Consider the following 12,984-nt stretch of genomic DNA (forward strand, 5'->3'; position numbering starts at 1 on the left):
AAATAACTAGGCTAATTACTTATTCAAACTGAGAGATCAAAGGGTCAATATTTGCCAAAATACAAAGATTGAATATTTCTTCTTCATTAGAGGCTGTTTTTGTTGGAAAGTAAACTTGATTTTACATAATTATGAGTCTTAGGGTCCGTTTGTTTTCAGAGTTAGATTCGGTAGGACTGTCAGTGTGAGGATTGTTAATGAGAATATTATTAGTGTGAGAATTGTTAGCAAATAAATTAAGAAAAATTATTTTTGTTTTTGATATGTTTTAGTGAGGGGTTAACTATATAAAATACCATAAATATTTTTTGGTATCTTTGATATATTTTAATATTAAAAATTATATTTTATAAATATTTTTTTATACTATATTATTTTAATATATATATATATATAATGACATAATACCAAAAAAAAAAAAAACACACACACACACACACACAACCTAGGCAAAATATTCTTTTTCCAAGCTAATCCCCTCACAAATTTTAAAATTCATACTTTGGAGGCCCTTGTTAATCCCTTCCTCCAAGATCTATCAAACTCCCTTAGGCCTCATTTGTTTTAAGAGATGGAGGGGGGAATTGGGATTGAGATAGAAGTGAGACTCATTAATGTTGTGTTTGTTTGGGAAGATAGGGAAGGGATTGAGATGGAGGTCCAGATTAGGTTAGGCTTTGGTAGAGGGATTGGGATGGAGGAGGTGGAGATGGAGGTGGAGGTGATATTAGAAAAATAGTCTATCGGATTATTTTTTTTTTTTTTACATGTTGGTATTTTTTTTAACATTAATGTTTAACTTTTTGTATTGTTTGTTAAGTAAAAATTATTGTTTTATTTGTTTTATTTTTTTCTAGAAATTTTTTATTTATTTTTTATTTTTTACATGTTGGGCATTTTTTTTTTTTGAACATTAATGCTTAATGTTTTTGTATTTTTTTATTTGTTTTATTATTTTATATAAAAATAATTTAATAATTCCTACACCAACAACTATCATCAAAATAAACATAATTCTATTTAATCCCCTCACTATAAATTTCATTCAGTCTACCTCTAAAAACAAACGGGATCTTAAGACTATGGATCCCCATTCTAATTTTACAAATAAACATCATTTTAGTAAGTTTGACATCTATTTAGAGATTTGTATAGACACATACATACATGAATTAGTTCAAGCACGTAACTCAAGAGTTATATGTCAAGTATTCAATGTGTGTAGTCTCGGAAGCCAAGTTTACATGAATGCATGACTAAAGTTCATGTTCTTAGGAACCTAAAAATACACATGTACTATGGGGATACATATCTACGTATGCATTTTGGGGATGAAGTAGAGAAGTGAAAAAAAAGTCAAGGGGAAGTACGATGAAGTGTTATGTAGAAAAGTATGATTAGTATAATGACAATTTCAAAGTATCATTTTTCTATTCACTTCTCTTTTTCATTGTGATTTGAGGTGTATTAAGTTCGCCCTTAATTTAATTTTTTAATAGATGACATAAATTGAATGTTTTATAAAAATAAACAATTTAAATTATTGAAATAAATGCGTGATGGATCATAAATTGAGAGAAATTCACTCTAATTTTAATTAGCAAAATGAAATTAGTATAAAATTTTGAAAAATGCTATAGATTCTAAATTTTTTACCAAATTTTGTATTCCTAAAATTATCCTAAAATTTTTTAACAGAATTTAAGACTAATTCTTGATGTTTTGAAGTTCAACAAGGACAAATCGTTCAAAAACAAAAAAAGTTCAACGAGGACAAGACCCTTAAGGTTCCCAATACAGACGATTATCTTGAAAGCTTAAAATTATGAACCAGTCACTGGTTTCAGAGTTGGACAGGTCCATGGAGTGTGACTTTGTATGAATTCTAGCATTTATTTAAAAGAAGAAAAAGAGAGAGAAATTAAGATTTACGGGAAAAAGATTGCTGTTAAGAAATTCATTTATACTGTGTTTGGTTGGGGGATTTAGAAAAGAGAATAGAAAGGGTAAGTGAAATGTGAATAAAATATACTTACATTTTACATAGTTTTACACACCTTTTCTTGTTTCCTTTCCAAATCTCTCCTCAAATTTCCTAACCAAACACAGCGTTAGAATAATGATATATGTATCAATTGGTATACTAATTAGTGTATTAACAGATGATTTGACATAATTTTAGAAGTTTTCGATATTTGTAATTTATATAATGAGTGGAATCATAATTTTAAAATAATAATGTCACAATATATGTTATTACACTAATTAATATACATACCAATTGATACATATAGTACCGCCGATTCATTAAATAAGTACACGGGAGCGGGGTCACTGCTGTGCCCCCTCCCTGCTGTGTTTTGCAGTTTCATCCCCTTCTTTCTTTTGTTTTTTTTTTTTCTTTCACACAGTTTCATCTTCTTCTTTTTTTTTTTTAATTTTTAATTTTTTATTTTAGAGTTTAGAGTTTAGGATTTAGGATTTAATTTTTAAAATTTAATTTTTTATTTTAGAGTTTAGGGATTAATTTTTTTTATTTTTTTTTATTTTAGAGTTTAGGGTTTAGGTTTAATTCTTGATTTTTTTTTTTATTTCACGGTTTAGAGTTTAGGGTTTAATTCTTAAATTTTGTTTTTTATTTTATTTTAGGGTTTAGGGTTTAATTCTTAATTTTTTTATTTTTTTTATTTTAACTGTTGGGCCCCTCCCTACTGTGTTTTCTTTTTTTGTCATGCTCTCGCACAGTTTGATCTTCTTCTCTCTTTTTTTCTTTTTTTTTTAAATTTTATTTTAGAGTTTAGCGTTTAGGATTTAGGGTTTAATTTCACTTTCTTTTCTTTTTTTTTTCATGTTCTTACTATGAATTAAATCTAAACCCCAAACCCTAAAATAAAATAAAAAATTAAACCCTAAATCCTAAAATAAAAATAAATAAATTTTAAGAATTAAACCCTAAACCTTAAATCCTAAAATAAAATAAAAAACAAAATTTAAGAATTAAACCCTATACCCTAAATCATAAAATTAAAAAAAAAAAATTAAGAATTAAACCTAAACCCGAAACCCTAAAATAAAAAAATTAAATTTTAAAAATTAAATCCTAAATCCTAAATCTTAAATCCTAAAACAAAAAAAAAATTAAGAATTAAATGCTAAACCTTAAACCCTAAAATAAAAAAATTATAAAAAAATTTTAAGAATTAAACCCTAAACCCTAAAATAAAAAAATAAAAAAAAATTATCCCTAAACTCTAAAATTAAAAAAATAAATTTTAAAAATTAAACCTTAAATCCTAAACTCTAAATTCTAAAATAAAAAAAATAAAAATTAAAAAAAAAGAAGAAGATGAAACTGTGTGAAAAAAAAAAGAAAAAAAGAAAGAAAGAAGGGGATGAAACTGTGCCGTTTCGCGGCACAGCAAAACACAGCAGGGAGGGGGCACAGCAGTGACCCCGCTCCCGGTAGTACACTAATTGGTGCATGTAGTATCGCTCTTTCCTTTTGACTAATGCTATATGCACTAATTAATGCACTAATTTAATATGTTTTTGGTATTTGTAATTTGTATAATGAGTAGAGTCAATAATAATGTCATAACTAGTATTGGTACACTAATTAGTACACTAATTAGTGCATGTAGCGTCGTTCTTTTCTTTTACATAGAAACCAAAGTGCTCTCTTTGTATTTTTCTCAATTTCATCCATTAATTTCCCTTTCTATTATTTGATTTTATTATAATTATATTATATATATTTTTAAAATCTGTAACACATACCGTGATTATATAATTCTAGATAAAATATTTTTATTTATTTGGTTTATTATTTTTTGAAATCAATTAAAATGCATTTTTATTTTTATTTTTTGTTGTAGTATTATAACATCAATGGATTTGTTTCATCAATCCATTTTACGGAATTGTTTCAACTTAAATGAGTTTTCAAATAAAGAATTTTTTTTTATTTATAATGAAATATTAATGTTTTTTTTTTTGAAATTTTATTCAAGAGAGTACTATCATTTTATTTTTTTTACACATAAGTGAATTTCGGTATTTCAAAAGTGTGAGGACATTTTTGTCCATGTAGAAAAATATCTAGTTGTTGAAAATCACTATATATTTATTTCTATTTAAAGTTTACAATCTCTCATTTAAGTGGAGGTAATTAAACTCGTTAATTATATTCTTAACATATGCTTTAAGGACACATATTAATAAGACCCTTTATATATTTAGATTTGAAGGTTTCGTTTGGTGATGACTTTAAAATCAATTTATTGGTTAACAAAATTTAAGATAAAAGACAATTTTAGTCCTTAAAGTATGTATTATTTTTCATTTTAGTCCCTCAAATTTCAATATTGTCATTTTAGTTGTTAAAGTTGTCAATTTGGTCTTAGGTCTAACATTTGTCTATATTGATAATAGACATATGGATAAAAGACAGTTTTTGTCCCTAAAGTATGCGTTTCTTGTTATTTTAATCCCTCCAGTTTTAAATGTTGTCATTTTAGTCCTCAAAATTGTCAATTTGGTCCTAGTTCAAATTGATAATTTTGAAGATCAAAATGACAAAATTTAAAACTTAACGGACTAAAATGACAAAAAAATGTTTTACCCAAAGATAAAATACTTTTTCCGTTATCATTGTAAACAGGCGTTAGAAATAAGACTAAATTGACAACTTTAAGGACCAAAATGATAAAATTAAAACTTAAAGGACTAAAATGGCAAGAGCGCATATTTTAAGGATTAAAATTGTCTTTTATTCCAAAATTTATTTTGCTAGAAAATTATTTGTTCTCACAAAAACAAATCTATTTAATTCACTCTAAGAAATAAGACAAAGAGGTTTTCCCCATAATTTTGTCTTCTTTTTTTTCTTTGAAAATATTACAATCATTAGGTCATGTAAGAATCTGAAGATATTATCTAATTATTATGTCAAAAAAATTTGAGACAAAAAAATCTCTTCAAAACATGAGAATAAAATGAATACACTTCCCAAAAAAAATTAGTTTTTTGGGGCCTGATTAACTATAAAAAAAAATTAATAAATTTATTCAAATTTTTTTCCCAATAAATCTTAGATCAAAACAAAATATAAGTTCAAACAGGATTGAAAAGAATGCTTTGGATTACATCATGGTGTCTTCTTTGATGAGTTACTAAGGGTCAAAGTCTGTGTATTTTAAAACACCATTTTAAAGATTTTTAAAGTAAATTAAACATGATTTTTTAAAACTGTAATCTAAAAATATAATCTCAATTCTAAAGTGGTATTTTTAAAATACAATTTTGAAAACAATATGTGAATTTAAAAAATAATTTGAAAACAACTTGTAAAACCACTTTGTAAATAAATAACTCCTTGTGACACCACCAGGTCAAAATATTGAATACCCCAATTGACCCAGTACGCTTTGTTTCAACACCTAACCCAGCCCTAAGCCCACTAATTCTTTATTAATTACCATCTAAAAAAGTACTTTTGGACACGGTTACGTGGTATTCCACGATATTATGATTGATGAAAAATGTAAGACTTATGATTTTGTATTAGGTGATTGAGGAATATGAGCGGTCATGGTAAATGATGATTAGTGCAGGAATATAGACACGTGATACTCCGAAAATACCTAATAATTTTTTCTAAAGAGAGCTCCTACATAATGTGGCATTTTATGATTGATTAAGAAAATAAATAGGTATTTGTAATTCTATTTATTTTAGATAACTTGTTTATTTTTTTTGTAATTAAATCTGTATCTAAAAATATAAATTTTAAATTTGGTAATTTTTGGATCATCTATCACTTTAAATTTTCTTTTTCTTTTTTTTCACAATCAAATTGTTCCGCAATTTTATTACACAATTAATAGTTGTTAAAAATCTGCCTACCAACAGTGTGTGTCATAGACCATGGGCCTATGGGGCCATGGGGTCCATGGGGCCTATCACGGGTCCTGTTTCGACAATCTGAATTATTTAATGTGTAGAGCTTGTTGAATATTTTATGCTTGTCAAAAATCACACTGATCGAATATCAATAGCTACTTGATCGGATTAATTTTTGTCAACAATTTATTTTAAAAATCATATTTACCGTTGATAGAAATATGATTTGATCAAGTGGCTATCTATATCTGATTAACACGATATTTTGCAAGAATGAAGTACTCGACGAGTTCTACGTATTCAACGGTTCGGATTATCGAAACAAGATCCATGGTGGGCTCCCACAGCACACTCTAGTCCAATCTCGTACTGGAGAGAAAGCTGGCCCAAAAAACAAAATAAAAACAAAAAAAATGTCATTTTTTATTATCATTATTTTTTAATAAAAAAATTTAGATTTCTTGACAAATATTCTGAAGTGCATTTAGATTATTTGCATATAAAAAGTTTTAAAATTTTGACTCAAATATAAAAAAAGTTACTAAAGACAAAAAAATTAAAAAAAAAATCTCAAAAATATTTTTCAAAAATGAAACCAAACCTAATTTTTGTTGTGGAACAATTTGATCGTTCAAAAAAATAAAAAAATTGTTTATATTGAATTTTATATTTTTACTTAGTAAAGATTTAATTACAAAAAAGTTAAATAAGTTACCTAAACTAACTAGGATTCCAAATATAAGTTTCCTTGAATTGTATAATCTCTTAACCAATCATAAGATGTCACATTACTTGAATTGTAGGAACTCCTACCTAGTAGATTGGAAGATTTCCAAAAAATAATCAGTTTTATTAGCTTTGTCAAATTAACATTCTACCAACAATGACGATTGTAACTGTTGAAAGAGTTCTTTCAGCAATGAAATTCATTTTATACAAAAATTAATTTTGCTATTGAATGGGAGATCAATAGATGACTAATTGTTTAGATATGTATATTGAAATGATGTATTTGATAGTAAACAAAGCCACCCCAAATCCTATTTCATCATGCCTATTTTCACATTTGATTTATTAAAAAAATGACAAAAATTGCAATTCAATTAAAACTATCATTTATCATTGTTATTAGATGATCATTTTATAAGAAAACTAAAGAATAACCATTTTATTTCATTTGATTCCATGAACCAAAACAACAAAATAGGCATTTATGTGCATAGTCTTGGCCACCATAGTAGAGTATATATTCACAATCCATATAATGCTATAAATTTCAGTAGAATAAAGGTTGGTAGCTCGAAAGTTGCAAGGCTCGATTGGCCTGATTTTTCAAAACGGCGTCGTTTTGTAATTTTTTTTTTTTTTTTTTTTTTTTGGTTTTATATCTGAAACAGGGGAGGGAGGGAGAGTGTGAGAGAAAGCGAGAGAAGAGAGCGGGAGGGCGAACAGAGAGAGTGAGAGAGAGAGGTCGACGATGGCGACAGAGAGAGAGAGCTGGCGACGGTCGGCGATGGTCGACAGAGAGAGAGAGAGTTGGCGACGGTCGACGATGTAGATCTGTGTATGGTTTTTTTTTTTTTTTTATTTTGAAACAAAAAACAACCATTTTTTTTATGGGATTAGATCTACAGAATAGTTGGTTTGTTATTGTTGATGATCTGTGTGTTGATTTCGACGATGGCTTGAAATGGTTGTTTTGAACAGAATAGTTGGTTTGTTATTGTTGATGATCTGTGTGTTGATCTACATAATAGATCTGTGTTTGGTTTGTTATTGATGATGATGATTTGAATAGTTGTTGTGTTGTTTTTTGATTTTGGTTGTTGATGATGATGTCTCCCCTGCTCCATGTCTCTTCTTCTTCTTCTTCTTCTTCTTTTCTTCTTCTCCATCCCCTCTGTTTCAGAATAGGGAAAGGAAAAAAAGAAAAAAAGAAAAAAAAAACACCAAAACGACGTCGTTTTGGTGTCGAGCCAAATTCGAGCCTCCGAATTTCGAGTTACCAATCAGAACTGATTTCAGTATCAGTATCAAATAACTTTCAACTTCAACAGTGTAGACTCATCAATTTGTAAAGAATAACAAAGTAAGAGAAAGGTATACATTCTATTCAATTTGTTCCTATACATAATATTATACATCTCTGTCATGACAAAAAAGAACATGAATGAATGAATGAATAAAATGTGCCCACAAGAAGAGCAAAACTGAAAAAAGTACTCAAAAAAAAAAACAGCTCAGTGAATCGGGTAATGCGATTCTTACCCTCGTCATCAAAAACTGCAATTTTCAATCTCCTCAGTAAGAAAATTCATGGCCTCTGAGCGATATATACTTCTTGACCCATATCGAAATATCTTCTGCACAAGCCTGGGCTTGCAGTGTCTTGAGTAGAACATCAAGTGTAGCAAATTCATGCACAGCGTCCTTGTAATCAAGAAGAGGCGCATCCACGTTGACTTTTCGAAGCTCCTCTGAGTAAGCAATAGCCCTGTCCCTCATCCAATCATGTTCAGCCACGACTGTTAAGGTCGGAGGCATGTACTTGAGGGGTATTTCTCTGCCCGAGGCAAGGGGGTTGGCAGCAGGGTGATCTAGGTCAAATTCTTCCTCAGGTAGGAAGAGTTTCCATGCAAGCATGCTCATAGTTTTATCGTAAAAGTAGGAGTTCGCTAATCTGATCTCAGAGTGTGTGGGAATGCTCCCAATGAAGAAAGGGTACATTAGTACCTGCGCCACTACCCTTACAGGATCTAAATTCTTGCCTGCCTCCACAGCTTTCTGTGCAACATGGTTTGCAATATTAGCACCACAGCTCACTCCCAGGAGGACACACCTATATAATGGCAAGACTGAATTAGTAGTAGCTCAGTATGTAAGCTTAACATTGAAACAAAGAATAAACTAAAAATGGAGCATTTATGATAAGATTTCAAGTTAAAAAGATGGGGTGATAAGTTAGGACTATTTGTACAAACATGGTTGCATTGACAAAACCAGTGTTTACAAAATAAACCAAATTGACATATATTGATTCAAAAGAAGTCATACAAGACATATCTACATGCTTCTAATTGCTATTGTATCAAGTATTAACATGCAAGTATCATTCTTTCAGCTTATTTAAGTAAACTTGAATAAGTTCAAATTTTAACAAGTATCATTCTTTGGTCCTGTTTGGTAGACCTTTTTTAAGTTAAAAACTAATAATCAGAAAGCAGAATCTAAAAGCACCCCTACCCCAGCTTTCAAATAATCAGCTTTTTTCAGCTTATTTAAGTTATTTCTGCCTAATGAGCTATAAGCAAAAGCTGCACCAAACAGTCTGGCACAGACTCCCAAATCAAAATAAGCTATAATCATCCCCAAAAGCTTTAACAAACAGTCCCTTTGAGAAAAAAGCATTCTCCAACAAGTGTTTCCTGTGGGAAATACATAAAAGAAACAAGATGTTTTCCTGTGAAAAAAAAACACTTCTGAAGCATTAGGGAACCAGTTCACAAATGTTCTAAAACTCCAGGGAAATTTAATTTGTATTTCAGTTCTTGACATATACACTGAACACTATCTTCACATGTGAAAATTTGTACCTAATCCTAAAGCTATGAAGGAAAATATCGGCAATTTGGAACTGATCATTTTCAATTAAATGACTGAGGGCACTAAGCTCTGTTTTCAATTGAATAGCATCTTCTTGGGATAAAGGCAAACTCCTTCACTAGTCCAATCTTCTTACTACTACGAAAGCTTTTAGTGATGTTTTTTTTTTCCTTGGGATAAAGGCAAACTCCTTCACTATTAATGCTACTTTTATATGATAGTAAAGTCAAATAAAAAGTGTGCACAAGCTCTGTATACAGAAATATAAAAAGAAGTTGACAAAGGTTAAGCCAAAACTATTACAGCCTACAGTGGCCAGTAAAGTAGGGCGATAGCAAAGTCAAAGTGAATCATTTTGCAAGACTTCAATAGTTCGTGGACAGCAGTAGAGTAGTGAATGTCCTGTAAATTCGGAATGGATTTATAGATTGCAGGAATGAGGTAACCAAGAGCTCAAAAGAAAGCTCCTAAGCTTTGTTCATGCCAAAGTTGGCAAATGGAATGATATTAACTCCAATATTGGAATCAATTTTGTCAAATGTATCGTGTGGGAATTAGAGTTTTACTTCTAGATCAGGACATGAGCACAAAATTGAATTATGGGTGATATGACAAAAATGCAACGGTACCTAAGGGGTTGGCGAAAAAAAAGTTGTATGAAAATGGTTAAGAATGGTGATATGGTGGAAATGATGGAAATAACGTTGTAGTCAGTGAAGCTAGACTGACGATGATGGCCACAAATGGTTTTCATGCAAGTGGGTGAGCAAGTAGATGAATAGGGGATGAAACAGAGGTCAAGATGGCATGTAATGTGGTGGCAAAAGTGGCATCCACACAACATATGGTGGCTGTGGGTGGGCTGCAAAATTACTATAATTGAGCCTTAACCAACAAATGTCCATTGGAAAAAAGTTGACCATTCCAAGAAATTTGATTGCTCCCATCAAAAAAGGATTCTAGGATCTAATTTATGAGCTAAATTTGCACCCAGAAGCTTGCATTCTATCTCCTACAGCTCAAAGCTGAAATGCCCAATAGCCTTAAATTGATGAGGAGCTTCTTGTTGATGTATACCTTTGACAAGACATTGCACCTAGGACAGACAATCAGCAGTCTGCTAAAATTTGTTAAATTAACATCCTAAAACTGCATAACACTACAACCTCATGCAATAACTAGTATAAAGAAAACAAGATAATTTGCCTTCATGCAACCAACAATGTCAAGTACTGACAAAATCCACATGATAGCTTCATATTTTCATAAGAGGTGAATGACAGTTGCTGATCCTTATGCAACAATCTGTATAACTGTGCAAGTTAAAGCCAATGTGAATACCATAACTGATGCTTCCATCGTAGAAAAACTTGATTACAAAAGTTATGTCAGTTACCATTTCTTCAGACTCTCTCTCTCTCTCGCATGAACATGCCCCCATCTTTATTAATTTGTTTACCTGTATGTATTTTTAGAAGTAATATTTTTCCATCAAACCACTATAAGATTGATTATGCATCTATTAATATTTTCAGGATTATATACATGAGGCAAAATAAGAAACCACTGTACTATTGATATGACCAATGGACAATATTATCAAATTATTTCACACGTAGAATGTAAATGAGCATTGAATTCCACTGATAAGATTCAAATGAAAAGCAAACCCCAAGCTGGACATCATTAAATGGTTGTCTATCTTGTTAGTTCTTGCTTTATAATAGAGATGTTGGTTCATAACTTTCATGCCAATAGAGTTATACGGGCTTTGGTTGTAGTTTCTTTGTTCTTGTCGGTCCCCATTCAATGTTGTATTTAGGTTCTGCTAATTCAAGACACGGTTTTTTATGGATTTCCATGGAATTGGAATTACATTGTTGTTATGTAGAATGAAAATATGCATCTCAAGAAAGTCCATAGTTCAGACTGGTGAGACTTAACTTACATATCACCATCAATTCCAATTTAAAGCACAACCCAAAATTAATCAATGGTATAAAAATTGAAATTATAAACAAAAGAGTAAGAACACAAAAAGTATGTTACCTAGAAGGATCACCATGAGCAGCCAACCAAGGCTCAACCATTGATTCACCAAACCCATCAACAATTTGCTGCCTATGAATATTAAATCTCCTAACACCTCCACCAACAATACAATCAGCCAAGTTAGCTTGCTTCCCCAACCAATTCAACACTTTAACCCCATCCTCAAAAGCCGCTGGGTACCGATTCTCTGGCGCAAGCCTATACCCAACCGCAATCACAATGGCATCCAACAGCTTCGCGATTCTTCGGCAGAACAAATCATTCGCCACGGCGTCATTGCTCCCACTCACAAACCCTCCGCCGTGAAACTGCAAAATCACGGGCAATTTGCGGCAATTCCGGCTGCTGTGTCTATCAATCGGCGGGGAATAACCCCTGTAAAGCCCATCATCGGAAAACGTTTGGATTTTTGAAGGATTTGGGGAAACCCTACCCCTAGAATTGGGGGGAGAGGAGGAGGAGAGGGCGGTGTTGGGGAGGAAGATGCGGAGGGAGAGAGAGGTGAGGGGGTCGATGTGGATGTCTTTGGTGGCTACGCTGTCGACGGCGGAGAAGGTGGGGTTGGCGGCGGCGACGGGGTCGTCGGGGCGGTGGGTGACGCCGAAGGGATTGGCGGCGGAGTTGGGATTCAGAGAGGAATCGAGTAGGTTTTCTAAGCGGCGTTTGAGAAGGAACTTGAAGAGGACGCTGTAAAGCTTCACCGAAACGCCTGGCATTGTTGAGAGAGTCAGAGAGAGAATTGGAATTAGGGTTTGATTGTTATAAAAACGCCATTCACAATGAGAGAGAGAGAGAGAGAGAGAGAGAGAGAGAGAGAGAGACCAATTCAATTCAATACAGAACAGTCTTCTAGAGAGAGAGGGAGAGAGAGAAGAGGGAAGCTTCGATTTTCCGTTGAATTTGTATCTGAAATTTTTGCGTAAGCGGTGAGCAGGTCTCTCTGCTTTCCGACTATCTATCTATTTAGGCTTCGTTTCGGAAGTTCAATTCGTTTATTGTTTTTTTAACTACAAGGGTTCGGAAGTTTCAATTCGTTTTTGATGTTTTTACCTACTAGTGTTGCACCCGTCTTACACACGGATTATATATATATATATATATATATATGTATGTATGAATGGTGATTTTTAATTTTTTTTACATATGAAAAAAAAAATATAATAAATGTAATATATCTTTAATAAATTATTTTATATTTTTTTTATTTAAAATTTAAAAATAATGTATAGACAAAATTTATAATTAAATTAAGAAAAAAAATTTATTCCTAATGATTTTTTATTATTTTTATATAAATACTTTAAAAAATAAATTTAAAAAAGTTAGTCAATATAAATATTATACATTAAGTAAAAAAATGTGGTTATTTTAAAAGTATTTTATTTACCTAGTACCAAATAGAATTTTCCTAGCAAAAAAGAAAAGTTA

The 12,984-nt window shown here is 31.1% G+C and overlaps 1 protein-coding gene across 1 annotated transcript; it reads right to left on the bottom strand.

Annotated features, from left to right (window-relative positions):
- Positions 1 to 7,991: 7,991 nt before the first annotated feature.
- On the bottom strand, positions 7,992 to 12,623 carry LOC114265269 (putative carboxylesterase 16). Its single transcript, XM_028206037.2, has 2 exons — positions 11,554 to 12,623; positions 7,992 to 8,740 (listed from the first exon to the last, which is right to left on the bottom strand). Exons 1-2 carry the CDS (start codon positions 12,270 to 12,272, stop codon positions 8,203 to 8,205), a joined length of 1,257 nt encoding a protein of 418 aa, XP_028061838.2. The 5' UTR covers positions 12,273 to 12,623; the 3' UTR covers positions 7,992 to 8,202.
- Positions 12,624 to 12,984: the final 361 nt, after the last annotated feature.

This window comes from Camellia sinensis, chromosome 10 (assembly GCF_055761805.1).
Source record: "Camellia sinensis isolate YWXY chromosome 10, ASM5576180v1, whole genome shotgun sequence".
NCBI classification, from domain to species: domain Eukaryota; kingdom Viridiplantae; phylum Streptophyta; class Magnoliopsida; order Ericales; family Theaceae; genus Camellia; species Camellia sinensis.

Coding starts and splice junctions, on each gene's coding strand:
- LOC114265269 (XM_028206037.2), bottom strand. CDS start 12,272: ATGCCAGGCGTTTCGGTGAAGCTTTACAGCGTCCTCTTCAAGTTCCTT. Junction 8,741..11,553: donor GCTCATGGTGATCCTTCTAG/GTAACATACTTT, acceptor GCCATTATATAG/GTGTGTCCTCCTGGGAGTGA.